Genomic DNA, 26,316 nt, shown 5'->3' on the forward strand with positions numbered 1-26,316 from the left:
TGAGATATTCTGCTGGGTTAATCCATTCTTGAAATCCTATCACAAATGATCAAAGATTATGGAATTTTCAAAAGACATGCAAATGAGGCATGTGACAAAATGTTTTAAATCATTAATAATGAGAAAAATGCAAATTGTGGCAACTTAGATTTCATCCCAAATTATCAAAGATCATGAAAAGATGGTAGGTGTCAATGTTGGAATAATAGTGGAGAGACAAGCAAACAAATCCACTGTTGTTGATAGAGCCATGAATTGCTACAAACATTCTGAGAAATAATTTGGAATGTAGTGTTCGCACTGTTTGACTCAGGAATGCCATTGCCTGGCATGTACTTGAGGAAGTAAAAAACAGAAAGTCTTATGAAATTTCCAAATATTCATTGCAGTGCTTTTTGAAGTAGCATAAAACTGGAACCAAAGTGGATGTCAATTATTTATGGAGTGGCTGAACATATTGTGGTCTATGAATATAGTGGGCTATTTCTGTACTGAAAGAAATGACATATGAACAATTCAGAAAAACATGTAAAGATCTTGTATGAATTTGATACAGAGCAAAGGAATAGGAACTGAGAAATATAAAAACAAAAATGACCACAATAAAGTAATGATAAATAACACTAAAAAAAAAATCATAACTGAAGTGCAATGACATCTTATTTGGAAAAAATTGAGGCAATTGCTGCTGTGGAATTTACCTGCAGTTAGACAGTATCATAAATCTATTTTGATTTAATGGTTACCTTTCTTTTAAGAGGGAGAAATTTTTTTTTTTAAGAGGGAGAATTCTAATGGGAGGTAGTTATTGAGAAATTATGATGATATGAAAAAACAAACAAACAAACAAAAAAAACCCTAAATAGTACTTTCATAGAGTCTTGGGGGAAAAAACCATGATGTAAATTGTACTTCAATTACTAATTTAATTTTGGTTAATGTTCAAAATAGCAACAAAGAAGAAAACAGTATTAGGAATTTCTTACCAATGATAATACTTTCTTTTTATTTAACCTCCCTCAAAAGACTTGACCAATTTCTCTTTAACTGCTCATTTGAAGATTGGTCATTTGTATTTTTCCATGTCATTGTCACAACAAAAATAAAAACTATATGATTCTTACCTCACTTTTATTCACATAAAGCTTAACTTTTAGAAATTTCATGTAAAATTGAGCACAATTTCAGAAAGGGAAGATGTGACTGAAGCCATAAATTAATTTTAATCATTCTTGTGAAATTAGTTATATATAATGTATCAAAATATTCCTGATCAAATATCCCTATAATTTTATTGATAAAATTGAAATCTAGTGCTTAGCACAGTGTCTGGCATATGGAAGGGCTTAATGTTGATTGATTGAAACTAAAAATAGTATAATAAAATTGATGGAGGAAACCCTGAAACTGTCCTGACTTTGGGGGAGGGGAGAGAGAAACTCTCCTCTGACAGAGAGCCACCCTTCAGGGCAGTTAAGTGGTTTCATTAAGCTTGGTCCAGGATCATTCCCTCCTTAGCTCAAACTTAAATGGTCTTATTTAGCTGGAGATCTGGACCTGATATCTCTATTGAGTAGCTGCACCCTCTATTGAGCTGAAAATTAGTCTAGGATCACTCCTATTTAGCTTGAACTTAAGTGATCTTATTCAATTGGGAATCTAGGCCTGGGGGCAGTGATAACATTGAAGTCATTTCATTCCATTGAAACTTCAGTCTCAGATTTCCTATTTAAAAGGCAATTTGGGGGCTCATTTCTTGGCAGAGGCCTAAAACCATGAATATGCCATGCCAAGGGACCTCTCTGCCATAGCTGCCTGCTAGGATCCCTGCCTGCTGTGAGGACATTCTCTTCTCATTATTAACCCCTCTTTATCTCTACCAGGATTTCTCTGCTAGTACCTTTATCTCTCTGTCAGGACCTTGCCACTGAAAAAGTCAATCTTCTAGCAAAAGCTGACTTCTCAGTGCCAATAAACTTCCTTTTGTCAGTCTAATATTTTGGGTACATTGGACCCACACCGACCAAAGAGGGATTCCCATAACTCTCTGCACTGCTACTAACCGCATCATTTGGTTCCCTGACCACATCAAAATCGTATACTCTCTTAATTACTTTTCCATTATACATAACATTCGATTAGAATCTCTGTTATGGCCCTTGCTTTACCCATTACAGAATGTATTTTTTTAAAATTGTTTTTACTGTTGCTCTATATCTTTTTTTTTTTTTTTTTTTTTTAACATTTTAATCTTTATTTGTAAACTGTTTGAATAGTATGTGCAGCTTTGTTGGGTTCACTTGTGGATTGGGAGAAAAGTATATTTGATTTCTTATGATAAAAAGGATATATTTTATCTACTTAAATGTTAAAAGAACTAAATTAATGCATTCAATTTCATAGATTCTACTCATTCAGAATTATCAAATGAAGAATTAAGACAACAACTTCATGATGTTTTACAGGTAAATTCTTTGATCTTTGCTAATGTGAAAACTATTATTTGAATCTAAAATAAAGAGATTTAAATAAGATTAAAGGTATGTGGAAGACAAATGTTTAAATTTCTATATGTTGTAACCAAGTCTCAGCATGTTCTCTCTTTTCAAGCTCACAGTCATTGTCCTTCATCTTAAACCCTATAGTCTCTCAAAGAGATTACATTGGTAATGAATCTTTCAAGCTTCCTCTTTCATAGCTTTTTGTTTATAGCCATGAAGGCCAAGAGGTCCATATCACCTCTTTCCCTCGTCTCCTTACTTTTAGGAGAATGTGTAGTCTTGACTAGTCTTCCCTCAAATTCAGAAGTGCAAAGAGTAGTTCAATAGTATGGAAATGAGCATTTTTTAACAAAGGCTGATTTTTGTAGAGAGAGAGGTTTAGAGTTAAAGGCTTGAACAGGAACAAGTAGATATGAAGCTGTGTTTGTAATTTTTTAGTTTAATGTTAAGTAACCACTGAGTTTTGACTGCCCTGAAATGCAAATGATCTGCAATGAAATGCAATGATTTGCAAATGCAAATAAAGCAAAATCAGTCTTCAGAATTCTAATCATGGTGATTATTTGATTTGCAATGGGTCACTTTTAACCTATAGGTGGTTTATTTATTCCCACAGTGCTCTGAGGCCATAATTAAATATAAACTAATTGAATTTGTGTTTTATAGATGGTATATGGAGGACAGAAGAGATCTTAGCCTTATTTTTTCTGCAATTTTCCTTCTTTAGGAAGTAGAAAGTCTGAGAATTGAACTTGAAGCATCACAAAGACAACTAGAGGGGAAAAGGGAAGCATTGAAAATTCTCCAAAGCATGGTAAAAAAAAATGATTTAAAAAGTTGTAATGATGTACACATATGTTTAAGTGGTATGATTTCTAATTTTTTATATTAACCAAGAATATAATTTTTAAAAATCTGTCTTTTTACTGACCCTTTAGTTCTCTTTTTAAACCTTTTAATGTATTCACTTCCACATTTGCATCATTCTCAACCACTATAGTTGTTAATGATATGAACTTATAGAAATCTGCTTCCTCCCAAATAAACTTTGGTCTTTTGTTTTCCCTTAAGGGGATAGTCCTGATATAGAGATGAGATAACAAAACTTGAGATGGGAAATTTAAAAATTAATTTAACTAAATAAATATTTTTTAAAATTTAAAATAATTTATTTTTATTTTGAACACTAAAAAAGAGCATTTCCGCTTATAAGTGAAACTATAATTCACTTTTATGTACAACTTGTCTTCCTTTTAAAATTATATGCTATATATTTATAATATGTATAACGAAATTATGCCATAGCTTCCAAAGTTGTCCTCTTTGTGAATTTTTTTCTGAACTTCCTTTTGTTTTTTTTTTTTGTTTTTTTTTTTTTTTTATTTAATAGCCTTTTATTTACAGGATATATGCATGGGTAACTTTACAGCATTAACAATTGCCAAACCTCTTGTTCCAATTTTTCACCTCTTACCCCCCACCCCCTCCCCCAGATGGCAGGATGACCAGTAGATGTTAAGTACATTAAAATATAAATTAGATACACAATAAGTATACATGACCAAACCGTTATTTTGCTGTACAAAAAGAATCAGACTCTGAAATATTGTACAATTAGCTTGTGAAGGAAATCAAAAATGCAGGTGTGCATAAATATAGGGATTGGGAATTCAATGTAATGGTTTTTAGTCATCTCCCAGAGTTCTTTTTCTGGGCATAGCTGGTTCAGTTCATTACTGCTCCATTGGAAATGATTTGGTTGATCTCGTTGCTGAGGATGGCCAGGTCCATCAGAACTGGTCATCATATAGTATTGTTGTTGAAGTATATAATGATGATCTGGTCCTGCTCATTTCACTCAGCATCAGTTCATTTAAGTCTCTCCAGGCCTTTCTGAAATCATCCTGTTGGTCATTTCTTACAGAACAGTGATATTCCATAATATTCATATACCACAATTTATTCAGCCATTCTCCAACTGATGGACATCCATTCAGTTTCCAGTTTTTAGCCACTACAAAAAGGGCTGCCACAAACATTCGTGCACATACAGGTCCCTTTCCCTTCTTTATAATCTCTTTGGGATATAAGCCCAGTAGTAACACTGCTGGATCAAAGGGTATGCACAGTTTGATAACTTTTTGAGCATAGTTCCAAACTACTCTCCAAAATGGTTGGATTCTGAACTTCCTTTTGTTAAGAGAGATTTTAACATGATAGAAATAGTTGGGAGGCCTTCCAGAAATTTCTGGTTGGGAGTCAAAATTCCTAGCTATGTCACTATATTGATGATATAATACTTCTCTTTTTAACTATTACACATTAAATTATACATTGATTTATTTTATTAGGAAAGATCTTTGTTGAGAGTTTTCTAATATTCTTTTTTAGTCTTTGCCCTAAATTAGCAAATTTCCAAGTTGGTAGTAAAACAAGATATAATGGAATATTGTGCTGGAACTGTTTTTATAATTTATTATTTCAGTTGTTTTAGCATTAACCATTATATGCAATTATCTTATTTTATTTTTGTCAAATTTATATTGTCTTCTATACTATGGTAATTAAAAATTTTTTTTCACCATACATATAGGAATGATTATTAGTGAGCTTTAAATGAATAATAGTTTAACTTTGTTTTGTTTAGGCAATATTTAGTAAAGCTACTAACCATACCAAAGAAATACTTCAGAAATCAGAAGAACAGAAGAAATCTTTGGAAAAGGTGAGAACAGCTTTCAAGTAGATCTGTATAACGCAGCACAACTTTGAAACTAAAATCTACATTTATTACTTTTAGCCTTTGAGGGTGACAAGCATTTGATTTGTCTTATTCCTTTCCCCTTCCCAGTTTTGTATTTTGCTGAGTAATTGTTTTAATGGAACTTACGACATTCTAGCTTATATTATATTTATTTGTATAGTTGTCTAATAGATTCTTCTAAACTACATTTGATGAGGTTTAAATGATGAGGTAGTGGTAGTGAAGAGGTGCGAGAATTGGGATGGGGAATCCCCTTTGGTCCAATGTGAAAGAATTCATGAACCTGAAAATCTGAGTGGCAAGAAAAGGGAATTTTATTGTTTACTAAGAAAGAAGCTTTCTTAGCTCCTCATTAGGAGTTTGGCATTGAGAAATCAGCTTTGCTAGGAAGACAGACTTCTTAGTAGCAAGGTCCTGTCAGGAAGGCAACAAAGATTAATACTGAGAAGAGAATATCTCCACAGTGGGCAAAAGTCCTGGCAGGCGGCTTTTCCAAGAAGACAACTTCCTTGGCAAGCATAGTCCTGTATTGGACTTTTGCCAAGATTTGGGGTTCAGAGTTGTCTTTTATTAACCCTCTGAAGCTTGGGGTTCAATTCAAAATTGATGAGATTCCTTCAATGTTGTCAGTGCCCCAGGTTTAGATCTCCAATTGAAAAGAGATCACTTATTTTGGGAGTTCGCATTACTGGGAGTGGTCCCAGACTAATCTTCAACCCAATAGACAGTGTGATCACATCTCTGGCCAGATAACTGGGTGTTGTCTGGGAAAGGTATGGTTTTCCCAGGGGACAGCCTGAGACCCCAATTACCCTTCTTTTACAGATTAAAGGGCACACAGTTTCAGAGTTCACCCCCATCACATTCACTTAGATGTGAAATTAAACTGGTCTTTAAAATTTTTGATTGCCGTCTTCAGTGGTGATACCATGATCGATTGACACAAGTCCAGGAATTTTGAACTTTTACTGGTGATGTTTTCCACCTCTGTGCTAGACAGATTGTATGTCACTGAGAACAAGAGGTGAAAAAATCAAGACTTTTATGAAAGTGACCATCAGCAATTCCACATGCTCATTCCTGAAGTTCACACTGTGTAAACCACCTGGAAAAGTGGACATTTATGGGGGAAATTGCTGAGAGAAACGTTTAATGTGTCCGCTCTAAAGGTGAAATCATGGTTAACAAGAGTCTTAGTAATACTGAGAATATTTATCATGTAATTAAAAGTTTAACCAGTTATTTATATTAGATTAGAGTGGGTTTATGATTAGTTATTCACAATCATGAGACATGTTTTTTTTTTCTTTCTATAGGAAATAAATGCTCTGCAGTGGGAAATTGAATTTGATCATAATAGATTTAAAACTGTAGAGGAATCTTGGGCCCAAAAATATGATAGGTTTGTATGCTATAATATTACAAGTTTTCTTTTTAAATCAAAATATTCAAAATGAGTATAATTTAACTGTTTCTCCCTTGATGTTTTAATCCTCAACATGGCTGAGTAATAATTATGTATTTTCTTACTACCAGTGTTCCATGTTTTTTTTTTTTTAATTACTGTTAGTACTTTTTAGTATTTAAATTTTGCTTCATGAAAATACTTTTTATACGTTATAAAATTTTTCTTCTTTTTTTTGCTGTCACCAACATACAGCATTTTTTCTTTGTTAAATATGCTCTCATAATAATGAAAAGTATTCATTCATTCCTTCATTTGATAGTTTTTCTATCTATGTATCTATGTATCTATCTACTTCTTTCTTCTGGCAGTATAGACAGACCTGTTTAAGAAATTAACTTATCTATCTCATACCTGATAACTATGTGCTGATTTAAATTGGAAAGTGAAATAATTTGCTCTGAATTTATAGAGAGAGCTCTTTTAGTTGAATTGCTAAAATTTCTTAAGCAATAGTAAGGACTGTTGGATGAAGATGATACTAAAAATAGAACACTTAGAATTTCCGCATGTCCATATCACTATTCTGACATTCATTTTAAGTTATAAGTTCTATAAATTTTTAATGATCTAATGAAATGTAATACCTCTTTATCCTTCACCTTTCTTCTCCCCATGCCTTTCTTTAAATAAACGATTCCCAGTAACCCAAGAAACCTATGGAATGAATACTCCCAACTTTTCTCTATTAGAGGTGATTCACTAGGAGAGTTACCTAGTATAAAGTGCTAGTCTTGCAGTCATGAAGACATGAGTTCGAATACTGCCTTAGAAGACCTTTACTAGTTGTATGACTTTGAGCAGATCACTTATCCTCTTTCTACAGTTTCCTTATTTGTTAAATGGAGATAATAATAGCACCTACGTAGCTGCCCCTAATTATTATCTCTTAAAAGGAAAAAAAGAAATAAGATGTTCCTTATCTATGTACTTCTTTTAAGATTGTGCTGACTATCCTGCCATTTAGGGGAGGGGGTGGGGGGGGGTAAGAGGTGAAAAATTGGAACAAGAGGTTTGGCAATTGTTAATGCTGTAAAGTTACCCATGTATATATCCTGTAAATTAAAGGCTATTAAATAAATTAAAAAAAAAAAAAAAAAAAAGATTGTGCTGACTGATGTATAAATGTCTATTAGATTGAACTGAAACTAGAGTGAAACAAAAAGTATAAAGCAGATCTGTGCAGAAAACTCAAAGGCTTAGAGATGTTTCTGAAGGGAATTACTACTTGAATAAACAATTTATAGTAAATTCAGGAGAAATGGAACACTTTAAAATGACCACACTCCATTAAATTGTCTTTATTTAGTATTATTCATATTGTAGAAAATATGTACAACTTAAAAATATGAAAAACTACTTTTTGTATTCTAATTATCATGATGACAGTATTTTAACTCAATTGAAAGAATGGCATCATCAGTCATTAATTTATGAGACTTTTTTTTTTCCCATTAGAGTATATTGTGAAAATTCAATCCTTAAGGAAACGCTGAAGTTAAGAACAGAAGAAGTCAAAAGGCTTAAGTCTGAAAATGCAAGTAAGTAAAAACATTTTTTGGAGGATTCTTTGTTTTAAATATTGATTTAGTGAAAATTATGAAGTTACATAATTAGTAGAAATCTACTAATGAAAGGTACATTTCATGATTTTTGACAGAGCCACACATATTCCTATTCTTCTCAGTGTATAATTATTTGATAAACTGGGAGAACTAAAAACTCCATTGGTCAATTTAATGATTTATTTTTTGTAGCCTAATATTGAGTTTGGAAGAATTGAATATCCTTTAAATGTAGGATAAATGACAATGTGATTTTATGATAAAGGTCAAATTCCATATCACAACTATCATCATGGCAGAAATTCTCATATAACAAAAAATATAAACAAAAAGTTTCCAGTGCAGCCAATGGTTTATTTATCTCAAGCAAGAGGGAAGCAACATGCTGCAGAATGAAGGTTCTTGGAATTAGCAACAGAAGCTTTGAATTCAAATCCCAGCTCTGACCCCCTTCCTACTTTAAGCTAATCATTTAACTTCTCTGTCCCAAAGTTTCTTCATCTGTAAAATGAGAAGATTGAATTAAATGATCTCTAAGATCTTGACCAGCTTAAAAACTCTTACATTTATGATTCAGTGAACATTCCCCAAAGATTCTATTACAATAGAGAGTTTGGATGGTAATTTAGAGCCCTTGGTAATAGAATTTCATGTTTATACCTAGCTATATACAGGATATCCCTAAAGTCTTAATGTAGTTTGAAGCTATTAAAGTTAAAACTGCACTAAGATTTTTGGGACACACTTTACATATCATAATTTTCTATTCTGAAATTTCCCATTTATTTACTTGAATATATAAATTCCCCCAAATATTACATAAATATTACATAATTCCCCCAAATGGAGGGCTACTTAATGTGTCAGGAACCTTTTAGTTCTCTTGACAATTGCATGAATTTTGATAAGACATATGAATTATCTGTTGGTTATTCCTCAAGCTCTCTCCATGACTAGTGCCTCATTTCTTCTGAGTATACATTTCTCTAATGATACCCTTTATACTGTTTTTCAAGTGGAATTCTTGGCTTGTTAATGTGTAAATAAACTGCACACACCAACACTCTATTGCACTTGGGTTGACATTTAATTTAAGTTCTTTGGAGATGATGGTTTCCCATGACTTGTGGCTAGGAGAATATTGACCTTAGGATCATTGAAAGCATTATATAGTTTTAGAAAGACAATTCAGCCTGCTCATCTCCTCCTGTGCTTTTGTTTTAATCCTGCCTCAAACACTTACTAGCTAAATGACACTGGCCAAGTAATTTTACCTCTTTTGCCTCTTTTTCTTCATCTCTCAAATGAGGATAATAATAGCACATTCTTCATAGGATTGTTGTGAGGATGAAATGAATTAATATTTATCAGGTATTTTGCTAACCTTAAAGTACCGTACAAATATTAGCTATGATGATGATGTGCAAGTATTTGTTTATGATACCTATATGCATATATGTATCTATCTGTAGTATCTGTGTGGCTGTGAGTGTATGCAAGTAGGTAGCATAGTAAATAGCATACCAGGCCTGATGTCAGGAAGTCTCATCTTCCCAAGGTAAAATTTGGCCTAAAACATTTATTAGCTATGTAATCCTGGGTAAGTCACTTAACTCTATTTGCCTGAGTTTCCTCATTTGTCAAATAATTTAATGAGGTAAATGGCACACATTCACATAGATATACAAATATGTTTATACATATATCATATCCATACACTCATACACATACATATGTATATGTTCGTGTATTATACATTTGTACCTATAGATCAACTTTCTAGGATATCCACCCAGTGACATATTGGACAACAAACATTCTTCATTTATGTCCTTCTTCCAATAAGGATAGCTAGGGAGAACTATTTGAGCAATTATGGAGCTGAGCTTATTGAGAAGTCCCTGTCACAGGACCTGAAGCAATCAGCAAAATATCAACAATGACAAAACATTTGAGAGGCAGCTTAGTGTGGTGGATAGGGAACAGAAATCAGGAAGCAACTCTTGGTCATGTGAACCTAGGCAAAGACTTGTAAGCCTCTGTGCTCTAGATAACTTTTTAAAACTAACAAATTATATAAGTTTCTGATATGAAATGGTAGAGAGAGTTTCCTTATCAGGAGTTTACCATCCTACTGAAATCACAGGTCAGGACCAAAAGCACACACACACACACACACACACACACACACAGCATCTGGGGGGCCCCACCATTTATAGGGAGTCATCTTTTGATTCTCATGCTGTTTGGCTGTTGTCATGGCAAGCATCATCAGGAAGCATGTGCTTCTCTAATTCATGACTTGTCATATGTAATTGATCAGAGTGTCATGGGAGAGAATGCTGTTATATCCTTCATGAAATCTGGTGTAATTTTGACATTTGGGAAACCTTGTTGAATAAAAATTTTCAGGGGACTGTTTTTTTTTTAAGCTTTTTATTTTCAAAACATATGCACGGATAATTTGATAACCCTTGCATAGCCTTGTTTCAAAGAACCATACTTTCTAAAAAGAAATAATTAATCTGCAATAAAACACAGTGGGATATTGATTCTTTAGAATTTTCAATCACTTTGACTGTAAAGATGAACGATATAAAATATTATTTGTGAAAGTTTGCCCTTTCCTTTCTTATGATTTCCATGTATATGTTGATTATTCTATTTTCTTTTAGAGATGGTAAAGTAAGCATGTTGAACAGTAATTATCAGTATTCTCTTGATGGCCTACTTTTTGTCATAAAAAGATCTAAGAATTTTTTTCCCTTCATGTCTTTAGTATCTTCTCTTCCTTCAAATGTCTCAAGTTGCTGCCTTAATGCTCTCAAAATTTTGTTACCTCCAGTGCGGATAACCTTCATATATAACTAATGTACAATTTGCAAAATAATATGTGATTATTGTCTCATTTAACCCTCACAGCAACCTTGCAAGGTAGATATTATTTTTCCATTTTATAGATGAGAACACTGAGGTTATGAGACTAAGAGATTTGTCTCTGGTCAGACAGCTAGTAATTGTCTGAGGATGAATTTAATCTCAGATCTTCCTGATTTCAAGTTCAGTGCCATCTAGCTGCCCTGATTGTATAGTTGGTCTAGAATAGCTGCTTTACTCATCTGTTTTATTCAGTGCCATTTCCACTTCCTTAAATAGCATATTCATTCAGGACTGAATTTAATATTAAAGTCAACTGTTTCACTCTTCTTGATGGGGAAAATATGTTAAAATTAATTTAACTTTTCTATTTTTATGGACTTTCATATGATTTTTTTAGTTGGAGTTAATAACTAGGCTGTGAAGTCTGGGTTAGCACCCTGGATGTCTTAAAATCAGCCGGAGTCAGGGTAAGCAAAAGTCCTTGGTCTTTATTCTTGGTTTTTAGGGATAGAAGCGAAAGGGGATGGACACAAGCTCTCCACAACCTCCCTTCTCTTTGTCCACTGCCAAAGTGTCTCTGGCTTGTCTTACTCCATCCCCTAATCCCTTCTACAATTCTTTGTATACACCAAAAGATCAAACCAGTATGGAATAATGAGAAGGGCCATTTTCTAAGCATAAGCTAACAGAGTATTGTCCAATAGGTAATTAGTATTAAGTGCTCAGATGTCTGATTCCAGTGCACCTATTCAAAGTTTCAGCCCTTTCCACTAGGCTGTCTCTAAATTTGGTTTTCTCTTTTCTGTTTCTCAGTGCCTTATGAAGCAAATTTACTTATAATCTTCACCATCTTTCCCTGTAAAGATCTACCAAAGATGTTTTGTTCTAGACCAGACCTGTTCTTGGCTGCCGTATTTCTCTTCTTAGAGATCAAATGTTACCATCTGGAGTATTTTCTAGATTCATTTGTTCTCCTTGTTAATGAAAATTAATTTGTCAGTTAAACTTCTTTAGGAAATTACCTAGTAGGGTCTGTTCTTCTATCCACTTCCTAGCTTGGCATCAATACCTTATTTAAATATCTGTGTTTGGAGTTGTTTTAATTATACACATGTAATTACACACATATCTTTTTCTCGTTTTTCTTCTAGTTTTGTATTTCTTTATCTTTGTTGCTCAAAGTTGATGTTCTGACTATGCAGTGATAACTGATTTGAGAAAGAATAAATCTGACATCTGAAATGATTGATTTTCTATCCATCAAAATGTTTCATTTCTTTACCTTATTTATTGCTCACTATGTACCTTGCCTCTCAAACTCCTTTTTTTAAAAAACAAAATTATGAGTATTTTGTGTAATCTCAGGGCCTTTGACCTCTCAAAGTTATTTTTAAACATTTTTCACTGTCCTTATATATTCTCTCCTTTGAATTCAAGTTATCTCATGTCAAAATATATTTTGATTTAATTTTTAGGGTGTTAACAAGTTCTTCATAAAATTTCTCTGTGTCTTTATTCCTTTGTGACAGATTTTGATAAATAAGCTACAATTTTCACAGTTGTCTCCCTGAAAACACTTACCATGAGCACTGCAATTTGAGATGACTAACTGTCCCATGAAACATTTTTGTTGCCTTTGGATGCATAATAAAAGCAGCTCTGCCAATTTTCTAATTGGCATCTCTGAGGATTAACTATGAACCATCCTTCCATTTAGTAGCAACTTCCTTTTATCATCTGGCTTCATTTATATCAAGGAAGGGCAAGATTAATATGACTCAGTTCCTCTGGTAATATGCTCACTAGTTAGTCATTGGTCAAGGAGCTCACATTTTATATTTTAAATATCTATAACCAATTTAATATTTTTAATGAGAGTCTAAAAACCACATGATTCCTACTATCTCTGTCTCTTTTTATTCTTATTACTATCATTAAAATAAATAGACAGGCAGCACAAGACTGAGAACCTTTTGTACTTTTCTTTGTATTCTGGATTGTCATGGCCAAAAAATTTCCCACCAAGGTCCAGTCTGTTGGTATTGAGCCAACCTTTCTTTAGTGAAATATGCTGGTTTTAGAAAAGCAGGCTTTTTTTTGATATTATGACTATATTTGAAACCTTTCTGAGGTGACAGAGACCTGTTTCAGTTTTCCCTTTGATGTAAAGGTTTCAATTGATCAATCAATCAATTAAACAAATATTTATTGAGCTCTTTATATGAGCCACAACCATTGCATGATGAGACATCTTAGATAGCCTTGGGATTTGTGTGTGTGTGTACATATGTGCTCGTGTGTAACACAAGAGAATTCATCCATCAAGATATTGTCACTCATCCATCAGTATATATGTCTTAGACGAGAGATGTTGAACTTTTGACCCAAAAGCAGCCTGTAAAACTCCCTAATGTGGCCAGAATCAAATTAAAGTCTAAACTGGGAGATATTTAACAAAATAAATAAAATTACAGTCTAACACAGATAATGTTAATATTCGGTTTTCCAAGTCAAAATGTGGGCTGCAGGGATCTGTTCATATTGGAGTTTGACAGTACAATCTTAGACAGAAATTGTTGACATAGACAGATAGATAGAGAGATAATCAAGCATTTCTAGGCAGAAATTCATAAGAAAATGTGCAGGTTTTGTCTATTTAAAATGTTCAAATGGATATTATTCCATGTGATATAGAATGTAATTCTTTCATTCCTGGACTTCCTGTGATGTGTGTGTGTGTGTGTGTGTGTGTGTGTGTGTATATAAAAATTTTAATTTATGCAATAAACAAGTTCTTCTATAAAATAGTGTAATAGATGATTGCACATGAAAATGCAAATATACTATTTCTTTTAAATATATAATAGTAATTATATAAATTTCTTTTTTGTCCTTCCCTGCTCATTTCCCACCAAAATATAGCTACTATCAGACACAAATATATGTGTATGTGCATGTGCATGTGCATGTGCATGTGCATGTGCGTGTGTGTGTGTGTGTGTGTGTATAGTGGTTGGGTTTTGGATTTTTTAAAAAAAATTGTTTTTTTCCTGTGTGGGTAGCTAAGCCATTTTTTGGGTGATCCTGAATTTCATTCAGGAGACACAGCTATCAGTAAAGGTTAAAAAGAGGAAATAGGATTATATCCACCTACAGTTAAATCTGTTAAATCCTAATAAACTACTAGGTTGAAAGAAGAAAGAAAATCATCTTGGTCATAAGTCTTTAACATTAGGTTCATGGATGCCTATGTAGTCTGTTGCACATATATTTTAAGGGGAAAATTAAATTATCATTTCAATATAATTCGTTTTCCTTTTAAATTTTTGTATTTTATTTTTTCACTTAATATTTTATTTTTTCCAATTATATATAAAGAGTTTTCAGCATTCATTTTTGTAAAATTTTGAATTCCAAATTTTTTTCCCTCCTCCTCCCCCAAGATAGTGAGCAATCTGATATAGCTTATTGTATATTTTGTTTTATGCATTTAAAAATATTATTCTTAGAAGGAATCCATAGACTTCACAAAAAAAGTTTGGTTATCTTACCCCCAGGGTCACACAGCTAGGAAATGTTAAGTGTCTGAGATCAGATTTGAACTCAGGTCTTCCTCACTTCAGGGCTGGTACTCTATCCACTGTGCCATTTTGCTGCCCCTTCAGAGTAGTTTTAAACATTAAAATTCTCTTCTCTTTATAAATCACATATTTAGATTATTCCAAGTGCCTCAATGTGAATTCTGTCTTCACAGGTAGTATCTATGTTAAGAGTGTGGAGTGAGGTGGTGAAAATCCTCTTGAATTAAAATAGTTCCAAAAATTCCAAAAAATAAAACTGCTTTATTTAAATCTTCTACCACATAATAGGGAAAAGTTCAGTTTCATTCATATGATTTATAAAAAATGTGACCAATAAAAAATATAAACAAGGCTGGTTAGGTAGATAATTTGCCACCATTTATCTTAAGATTCTGTTATTGGGTAAGTACCACAGTTGTCAAATTCTTTGGTGAAATTATCTCCAGCCATTTAAGATTGTATGTTATTGGAGAGTTTTTAACCTGAAAAATTGGAATAATTTCCATAAATGAGTCAGTTCTAGGGTTGAATAATTAGAACATATCCATATTGTTCATAGCAACAGTAATGTATATTTATTTAATGCTCTATGCTTTATAATACCCTTTCACAACTCTTCTCTCATTTAATCCCTTCTATAATACTTAGTAATGCATAATGCCAAATTCACTTATCCTTCAGATTCAGTCAACCCCATTTTGTCAACTCCGTCTTCCATTCCCAATGCCGCTATCCCAAGCCCTCCTTCTTTCTCTGGGTTTTGCTATCATTGCCTAAAGTTACCTTTGCTTCCCATATATTCTCTTTCCCCATAGTCAATTCCACATTCTGCTGCCAGAATCATGGTCCTAAAGCACTCAAGTTGCTCTGTTGCTCAAAAAACCCTCAATGACTCCCTATTACATAGCAGAATCAAGTCCATATTATAGAAGGTATCCTTCCATTCTCTGACCAAAACCACCTTTCTCCTTTCACCTGCCCCCTTGTTCTCCCTTTGAATGTTATGTTCTAATTGAATATGTTCACCTCCCCCACACATGACTAGTGCCTTCCTGCCTCTACCTTAGAACACCTTCTTCTCTAGCCTGAGATCCTCCCCCTAACCCCACCATTTCTACTTGTCCTTGTCCTACTTGGCATTTGATATGTGGTCCCAATGCCAACTGCCCTATTAACCTTTCCCTGATTCTCCTATCCCAGAAGTTCTCTCTCCCTCTTCTGTGCACTCATGGCATTCTTTTCCTCCTCCTCCACATTGCATTATGACTCACTGTGGCTTGCTTCTTTCTATAACTAACTGCAAGTTCCCTGAGGAGGGGTGGAGATCTTATTTTGATGATTTTTAAAAATCCTTCACAAAACCAAGAATATAGTAATCATTTAATAAATGTTTTTGACTAGAATAATGCCTTAGAGGATTTATGTCATCTCTCAGGGAATGACTGTGGTTTATGGCATAGCCTTGGCAAGATAATCTCATTTATCTTGTTCTCTTCCCTAGCTCTGAATCAGCAGTGCCTGGAGTCTGTTGCAATGCTTGATATAAAACAGCAGAAGCTTGTTCAGGAAAACATGAGCCTTAAAGGTGACCCTACAGAAGTTACAGGTCTGGAAGTAAGTGTGTAAGAATTTTGAAAAGCATGGGGTTTGAGAGAGAAAAAAATCTTTTCCTCTTTTTCTTTTATTTCCTTTAGATTTTAAAATGGAAAAAAAAAGTAAAAAATAAAAAAAAAAGAACAAAGGGATAGCTAAATGTTGCACTTGAGTTTAAACCCAGTCTCAGACACTTAACACTTCTTATTTGTGTGACCCAGAGCAAGTCACTTAACCCTAATTGCCTTACCTTCCCCCCAAAATAAAAAAAAAAATGCAGTGACACAACATAACTAATATGGAAGTATGTTTTTCATAACTACACATGTATAACCTATATCTAAATCCTTGTCCTCTCAATGAGGAAGAAAGGAGAGAGGGAAGGAAAGAATTTGGAATTCAAAATTTTAAAAAGCAAATGTTAAAAATTGTTTTTACATGTAATCAGGGGAAAAATAAAATATTAAACGAACATTAAAAATAAACAATAAACACAAAAAATAAAATATTAACTAAACATTAAATAACAACAAAATTAAAGAAAAACATTAACAAAACAAAACAGTGGCAGTCTGGCTTCTCACATCACCTTTGTTTTATCCTGGATAGATCTTGCTTGCCCATAGTTGTTTGCATGTTGGCTTCTTAGCTCTTCAGTGAGCTTTTTCAAAACAGATACTGTTTTTTGTTTTTTGTTTTTTTTGCCTTTCTTTGTATCCCTAGCACTTAATACAGTTTCTGGCATATTTAGGCACTTAATAAATGCTTCTTGATTTGACTTTAGTCTCTTCACACCTGGGGTGAGAGAGAGCAACCTTGCTTAGTTAGATTGGACAAAAATTTTCTGCTTCAATGATTCTGTTGACTGTGTTGTAGTTTTTTTTTTTTTTTTTTAATGGTTGTTACAGCACTATGATTTGGAGTGTCAGGCTTCCCTGCAAATTCCAGGACAAAAGTTATTAATATATAATATAATATTATGTGAATTCTTAACAAACAAAGTTGTGTGTGTTTTTTGGCATAAAATTGTTGTTAAGAAGTTAAAAGGATAATAGAATTCTGGGAAAAGGATAATAGAATCCTGGTTATCTTTACATGCACGCACATACATACATGCTCACACACACATACACATATATCTAAAATGAATATATGTGTGTGTGTTGAAACAATTTACTGTGATATGGATGCTATTCATGCATCACACATCCTATATCATTGGTCTTCTTTGAAAATGAAGGGCAAACAACAATATATATGTGTATATACACATATGTACACACACAAATGACATTTATTATCAATATATTATTTATTAATGCACAGTAATTTCATAATTAATATAAAATAATTATACATATAATATAGTTATTCCCATATAATAATGCTCTTATTATCCGATCCTCAATATATCAGGAACATGTAAAACTTAGAAAAGAATGATAACATTATTTGAATGGTTGAAAAAATAGCAATAAGAAAAATGAAAGAAATTAGATTTAAGAAAAGACTAAAAGAGTGATGTCTTAATTCTTATACAGAAAGGGAGACTCTAATGGACAAGTAGCTCAAGTACCTAGGTCTCTACACAATTACTGGTAGGAATCTGAGAATGAAATACAGTTACTCTTGATGAAAGGGGACATGGATAATTTCAGCACAGTGACTAATACAAAAAATCTTTTCTATTCATATTTACAAATTTTTATGTGATTGAGATTTTGTAGTCAGTTATGTTTTGTACAGATAAATATTTAAAATTAAATTTTTGTCCCCTTGTTCTCCTTTTGCATGTTCTGTTCTAATTGAACTGGACTATTCACCACCCCCTGAACATGACCAATGCCTTCCTTAGTACACACATTTTGATAATGGTCAAGAATGGATATAGTTGAAGTACCAGAGAAAAACCAGAGAAAAACACAAAGAAATTAATAGATGAAAATTTGAAAACTAAAAGCATAATTAGACCACATTCCTTCTGAAGATAAGTAGGTATAGGAAGTTGTTGCCAGTATTTGAAGACATTGATATGGAAAAGAGGGGAGATAGGTTTGATTTTATTATATTCCAAGTAAATAAGATTTTTATCCCCCCTAGTTGTTAATTCTCCGTGATATCATGGAATCTTATGTATGATTTATGTCTTTCCCTTTTCAGTTTCTTTAAATAATGATTGTGAATGATGTGCTACAAATGACATTTAGTGACTGAGTCCTTGTTTTTTTTTTATAATAACTTTTTATTGACAGAACCCATGCCAGGGTAATTTTTTACAACATTATCCCTTGCACTCACTTCTGTTCCGATTTTTCCCCTCTCTCCCTCCACCCCCTCCCCCAGATGGCAAGCAGTCCTGTACATGTTAATATGTTGCAGTATATCCTAGATACAATATATGTGTACAGAACCGAACAGTTCTCTTGTTGCACAGGGAGAATCGGATTCAGAAGGTAGAAATAACCCAGGAAGAAAAACAAAAATGCAAACAGTTTACATTCATTTCCCAGTGTTCTTTCTTGGGGTGTAGCTGCTTCTGTCCATCATTGATCAATTGAAACTGAATTAGATCTCTTTGTCAAAGAAATCCACTTCCATCAGATTACCTCTTCATACAGTATCGTTGTTGATATATATAATGATCTCCTGGTTCTTCTCATTTCACACAGCATCAGTTCATGTAAGTCTCTCCAAGCCTCTCTGTATTCATCCTGCTGGTCATTTCTTACAGAACAATAATATTCCATAACAATCGTATACCACAATTTACCCAACCATTCTCCAATTGATGGGCATCCATCCATTTTCCAGTTTCTGGCCACTACAAACAGGGCTGCCACAAACATTTTGGCACATACAGGTTCCTTTCCCATCTTTAGTATCTCCTCGGGGTATAAGTCCAGTAGTAGCACTGCTGGATCAAAGGGTATGCACAGTTTTGATCACTTTTTGGGCATAATTCCAGATTGTTCTCCAGAATGGTTGGATTCCAAGTTCACAACTTCACCAATAATGCATCAGTGTCCCAGTTTTCCCGCATCCCCTCCAACATTCATCATTCTTTTTTCCTGTCGTCTTAGCCAATCTGACAGGTATGTAGTGATATCTCAGAGTTGTCTGAATTTGCATTTCTCTGAAAAAAAGCGATTTGGAACACCCTTTCATATGAGTGGTAATAGTTTCAATTTCATCATCTGAAAATTGTCTGTTTTTATCCTTTGACCATTTATCAATTGGAGAATGGCTTGATTTCTTATAAATTAGAGTCAATTCTCTATATATTTTGACTGGGTGCTTTTAATTCACAGCTGGCAGTACTTGGGGCTTGCATCTGTAACCATCCTGGAGGACAACCTTGTTCCTGTGCTAAGACAGCTGCAGCTGCTAGAAAACAGCTTCTTCAGCAGAAGCAAGAGGTAACTCTTAGTTTAGTCAAATGGTTTTAACTGTTAACTGTGCCTTATTTCTCCATTTTAAGACATTGGTATTAATGGAAAAGTCACATTTGTATTGACTTTTTTCATGGTGAGAAATGTTAACTGCTGAGATTTAAAATGTTCTCAGTAGTATGATTGACTAACATATTGGCTGTTGCTTCATTAGAATTTTTAAAAAACGGATCCTATAATTTCCCTGGGGCTGCTAGGTTATACATGGGTACAATAATGGGCCTGAAGTTAAGTAAAAGCTGAATTCAAATTCTACCTCAGAGACTCACTAGTTATGTGATTCTGGACAAATCACTTAACCCTATTTGCCTCAGTTTCCTCATAGGTAAAATGAGCTGGAGAAGGAAATGGCAAATACTCCAGTATTTTTGCCAAGAAAATCCTGAAACAATTCACAAAAAATCAGGCATGAATGAAATGATTCTACAACAAAAATGATTTCACTAGTATAGAAAACTAACAGGGAGGAAACTTCCTCTATTAATATAGATTGGTACCTCAGAGAATTGTTTTAGATGCAAAATATAAGTGGTCCTGCCATTCTCATGAACTGTCATTTTCTCTCTCTCCCTTTCACTTCACTGTCAAGCTCTTGGTAACCAATACTAGCCCACTCCAGGCAGTCTGACCACACTATTCTATTGAAAAAGTGCTCTCAAAGGTCACTCACGAATCCTTTATCCCTAAATCCACAGGTCTCTTCATCATCTTCATCATTTTCGACCTTTGTTTCTGACATTGTGGACTATCTCTTTGTGAACACCCTCTTTTGCATTGGTTTATATGTTATAACTGTCATAGAATTAATTATAGATTTGGAGTGGGAAGTTTTAGAGACCACCAAACCCACCCTCTCCATTTTACAGATGAGAAAATGGAGGCACTTGTCCCAAGTCCCATAGTGTCCAAGGCAGGATTTGAACCCAAGTTACCCCATTTCAAATCTAGTGCATTATCCATTAGCCCAAACTTCTTAAAGTATGGCTTTTCAACTTCTGGAATATTTTTTGGTCTCTTTTGCCAGAATGTCATCCTCCTAACAAACTGTAAACATTCAAGGCTCTATCTTTTCCATTCTTCTCTTTTTTCCTGTATCCATATATTTGGTTATCTAATTTTAGTTATTATGTAGCTATAATCTTTATGTAAATAACACCTCACTCCATATCTCCACTAGTCACCCACATGTTTAGCTTTACAGCTATTTTTTATTTTACTTTCTTCCTCTCTTTTCATATCCAGCTAGGTAACAAATCCTATTGTTTTTACTTCCGTCACATTTCTCCCCCTCATTCATGGTGCCTAAACACTAGTTCAGGTCCAATTACTCATTACCAGTTTCTTAACTGGTTTTCCTACTTACAGTCTTCTCTCAAATCTATCTTCTATTCAGTTGTCAAAATAAACTGACCCTCTCCCTTCTCTGTGCAAAAACCATCGTTGGTTTCCTTGTTGTCTCTACGAAAAAGTATAAATGCTTTAATTATGATATCTTCACAGTAGGACTACTACTAGCCATACTAGTAATATGGCTACTGTTACTACTACTCCTACAACTTCTAGTAAGTAATAGTCTACTACTATTTTATTCTGTATAAGCTATATAAGTCTAGAAATTCTTTATTTTGCTTCCATTTATATACTCTTCATTCAGTCAAACTGGATTACCTGTTTTTAGTATTCAGCATTTCACCTTCCATATTTCTATTTTTCACAAGCTATTCCAAAAATTTTGGGGTTTATCAAACTCTATGGTACTGTTTTGGTGAGTTTCTATATGTGGTATAGCTAATCCATTCTATCATTTTACTTCCTTTTTGTTTCTAGTCAGTACTATTAGTTTTGATGATCACTAGTTTGAAACCTGGTACTACTGGAACCCATCAAAGGTGGTATTTAAACTCAGGTCTTCCTGACCTTAAAACTAGAACTGATAGGTGTATGTGTGTGTTGTGTGTGTGTGTGTACATGTGTGTATTTGAGTGATATTTGTATATTTATGTTTCTATATATGTGTGTGTAAGCATATATACATGTGTATTTCAGTGATATTTGTATATGTTTCTTTGAAAGTGTTTGTAAAGGTATATATGTGTGTGTATTTCAGTGATATTTATATATTTGTTTTTCTGTGTGTGAGTGTATTTACATGTGTGTATTTCAGTGATATTTGTATGTTTCTTTGTAAGTGCTGTAAAGGTATATATGTATGTGTATTTCAGTGATATTTGTATATTTTTGTTTCTATGTATGTGTTTGTAAGGGTATATACATGTGTGTATTTCAGTGACATTTGTATATTGATGTTTCTGTATATGTGTATGTGTGTAAGGGTATATAAGTCTGTGTATTTCAGTGATACTTGCATATTTATGTTTCTGTATGTGTGTGTATGTAAGGGTATATTACATGTGTATATTTCAGTGATATTTGTATATTTGTTTTTCTGTATATGTGTGTGTGTATATTACATGTGTGTATTTCAATGATATTTATATATTTATGTTTCTGTATGTGTGTGTAAGAGTATATACATGTGTTTATTACAGTCATATTTGTATATTTATGTTTCTGTGTGTGTGTAAGAATACATACATATGTGTATTTCAGTGACATTTGTATTTTTATGTTTCTGTATGTGTGTGTGTGTAAGGGTATATTACATGTGTGTATTACAGTGATATTTATTTGTATATTTATGTTTCTGTATGTGTGTGTAAGAGTATATACATGTGTATATTTCAGTGATATTTGTATATTTATGTTTCTGTATGTGTGTATCAGAGTATATACATGTGTTTATTACAGTGATATTTGTATATTTATATTTCTGTGTGTGTGTAAGAGTATATACATGTATGTATTTCAGTGATGTTTGTATATTTATGTTTCTATGTATGTGTTTGTAAGGGTATATACATGTGTGTATTTCAATCATATTTGTATATTTATGTTTCTGTATATGTGTGTGAGTGTAAGGATATATAAGTGTGTGTATTTCAGTGATATTTGTATATTTATGTTTCTGTATGTATGTGTGTATGTGTGTGTGTGTGTGTGTGTGTGCACGCACATATATGGTAGCAAGATGGCACAATGCATAAAGACTAGAATGAAGACTCATCTCTCTAAGTTTATATCTGTTTCAGAAACTTACTAATTGTGTGACTGTGGGCAAGTTACTTCACCTTGTCTGCCTCAGTTTCCTCATCTGTAAAATCACCTGGAGAAGGAAATGGGCCACCACGCCAGTATCTTTGCCAAGAAAACCCCATTGGAGTCATGAGCAATTGTACATGACTGAAATGACTAAACAACAACCTATATGTATATATGTGTATATCTCAGTATTATTTGCATATATGTCTATATGTTTGTATTGTGTATGTCCACACATGCATGCATATGTGTGAACATGTTGCCCCATTAGAATGTAAGCTCCTTGGGACCAGGGATTGCTTTTTCTTTTTCCTTGTATCCCTAGCACTTAGCACATAGTTTCTGATGTCATTTAATTAATAAGTATAATAAATACTTATTGACTGACTGATTGACATAGAGCTTTGATAATGACATATTCACAGGGTACATACACAAGGCTAGTTAATCAATTCAGGGTTCATGGAATTAGGAAATTTGAGATTTGGAAGGGACTTCAGTGATTGTCTAGTCCAACTAATACATGAAAGTAATCCCCTTATAACAGGCTAGAAAAGTGGTTGTATGAAGATTTCTGGGGAGGGGAACACTACTACCTCTCTAGGCGACTCTTTTTAAAAAAAATTTAATTGTTAGAAATTTTTACTAACATCAAGCTTAGACTGACTTCAGTATTCCCTGATTCTGTTCTGCATGTTGTCTCTCTTAAATTGTGGCACCTAGAACAAAACAAGATACTCCAAATGGGGTCTGAGTACCATGAGATTATTGCCTTCAAATTCCTGAAAGCTGTGCCCTTTTAGTGTAATTAATTAATTCATGTTCTTAATCATAGTTATTTTAGCTACTATATCATTTTGAGTTTGCAGTCCTCGGAACATTATTGGAAAGATTTTTGAGAGGAAGAGTAGCATGTGATTAATTAATATTAGAAATATAAACTCTGTTTTCCCCATGCAGTAATACAATTAATTTTGAAGTCAAAAGAGATAGTTTTCATTTCAAAGAGAAATTTGATTCAGAGAAGGGAGTGAATGATGAAACTTAAGAAGATAAAAGTGACATATCAACAGACAGAAAAATGCAAAGGAGTGCTGAAACCTTTCAGACAGCATGGTGCCAAAGTTAATTAGCAAAGATAAAGCTGGGACGTTTATAATTATGATAAGCATCATTATTGAACTGAACATGCCTGACATGATTTTAGAGCAAGGTACTGAAAGACAAGGGCTTAAAACCAATGGGAATGTGTTTAGGACACAACAAAATAAAAATAAAAGTCTCAGAGTATATTGTTGAATGATTTCTTCAGGATCTTAAATCAATAGAAATACTTAAAATGTTATACAATATAAGCTATTTAAGTCAAGTTTTTGTGTTTTAATGGGAAAGGCTGTATTTTTTTAAAAAAGAGAACTCCTAGACCTTGCTTTTGGCAGTCAGGTGGTACAGTGGATAGAGGACCAGGCCTGGAGTCAGGTAGACTCATCTTCCTGAGTTTGTGATCTCACACATTTACTAGCTGTGTGAACCTTATTTGCCTCAGTTTCTTCATCTATAAAATGAGCTGAAGAAGGAAATGGTAAACCACTTTAGTATTTTTGTCAACAAAACCCCAAATGGGGTCACAAAGAGTTGAACATGATTGAAATAACTGAACGATAAAAAATCTTGGATAAGTTACTTTCTATGGAAGTAGACTCATCTTAGAGGCATGTTAAATGTATGTTATAAAGACTTATTATTATCATTATTTTACTTGAGTGTGTATGAAGAGTGTAAATCTTAGGGCAGCTTTAGTAGCTTAAATGCCCTAAAGACTTTTGAGACACTGTGTGTGTGTGTGTGTGTGTGTGTGTGTGTGTTTGTATGTGCATGCATATGATACCAGAAATTTTTAATATCATGAAAGATGTATGTCCCAAGTAAGAAAAATATAAATTAAAAAAAAAAGCATTTCTGTTTGATGATGAGGCTCTCCACATGTTCCTAGTCACAAATGGCATTGGACTAATTTCACATTGTTTGAAATAAGTTAAAATATTTCTATTTATTTATTCTCTATTTAGAATTTTATTTTCCTCCAGTTGCAGGTGAAACAACTTTTAACATTTTAAAATTTTGAGTTCCAAATTAAATAAAAAATTTCTCAGAAAAATCCATTTTAAATATGAAAGACTACTTTCACAGTCTGCTGCCAAGAATGGCCATCTTATTAATACCAATTATAATTTTCCCAGTGATGCTATATTGCTGTGAGTCAGAGAACATGAAGACCTCAAAAGAATTAAAATTAGAAACAATCCAAAGGGCCATGGAATGACACATAGTGGGCAGGAGCAGGCTGCAGTGTTCCAGCACTTATGACATACAGTAGTGATAATTAAAATTATGACTAACATGCATGTGTTTTTTTATGATTTACAAAGCACTTGCTATATTTGGTTCTTTACAACAACCCTTTGAAGTAGGCACTATAGATATTATTATCTTCAATTTACAGATGAGAAAACAGCATTTATAAATAGTGCTTGTAGTATAATAATACTTAGTAGTTATAATAGTGCTTTTAAGGCTTTGCAAAGTACTTTACATATGTTAACTTTTGATCCTCACAACAATCCTGAGATGTGTGCTATTGTATCTTCATTTTAAGATGGAGAAACTAAGGCAAACAGAGATTAAATGACTTGCCCAGTAGTAAATTTCTTGATATAATATTTGAACTCAGGATTTTCCGAATCGAAGTCCTAAGCTCTCTGCATCTAACTGCCCCAAAAACATAAAATGACTTGCTTATGATTAGGTACTTAATATGTATGTGTCAAGAATGTTATAAAAAACAGATATTGCTTTACTCCAAATACATAAACATTTTTTTTTCAGCCACCTCTATGACCATAGACAAATACTCAATCTCTCTGAACCTCAGTTTTCTCATCTGTAAAATCTGCATAATCTCTCATTTGCAGCTCAAATGAATTAAGCAAGTAAATAAATCCCTTTGCAAACTTTAAAGTATATTTAAGTGCCAGTTAATATTAGTAACTAAATATATGGGGTAAAATGACATTAGAAAAGATGTTTAAGGCCACCATATGTGGGCTGTTTATATAGCAAGATTAAGAGACATTGGACAGCCAAAGAATCTACTCAATATTAACAATAAGAGTAAGAAAAAGGCCTTGACCTTATTGGCTAGAGCCTCAGTGAAGGATTTATAGGAGGATATTGTCAACAATTAAATGGGAAGAGATGGTATGGAGAACTGTTAGAATCCTTACAAAGTGATGTCAGTTGCCTAATTTAGCATGGTACTTAGCAAATTTTCTAACTCACTAATGTATGGTACTTAGCAA

The 26,316-nt window shown here is 33.3% G+C and overlaps 1 protein-coding gene across 2 annotated transcripts in view; it reads left to right on the forward strand.

The window, feature by feature from the left end:
- Positions 1-26,316, forward strand: part of CCDC125 (coiled-coil domain containing 125) — a 60,656-nt gene that overhangs the window by 19,654 nt on the left and 14,686 nt on the right. For both annotated transcript variants that reach the window (XM_023496097.2, XM_003759891.4), the window contains 7 exons: positions 2,404-2,465; positions 3,229-3,315; positions 5,149-5,226; positions 6,582-6,667; positions 8,189-8,271; positions 16,258-16,370; positions 19,658-19,765. In XM_023496097.2, the coding sequence (XP_023351865.1) occupies positions 2,404-2,465; positions 3,229-3,315; positions 5,149-5,226; positions 6,582-6,667; positions 8,189-8,271; positions 16,258-16,370; positions 19,658-19,765 (617 nt within the window). The remainder of the gene's footprint in view (positions 1-2,403; positions 2,466-3,228; positions 3,316-5,148; positions 5,227-6,581; positions 6,668-8,188; positions 8,272-16,257; positions 16,371-19,657; positions 19,766-26,316) is intronic.

Source organism: Sarcophilus harrisii, chromosome 1, assembly GCF_902635505.1.
Source record: "Sarcophilus harrisii chromosome 1, mSarHar1.11, whole genome shotgun sequence".
Lineage (NCBI taxonomy): Eukaryota > Metazoa > Chordata > Mammalia > Dasyuromorphia > Dasyuridae > Sarcophilus > Sarcophilus harrisii.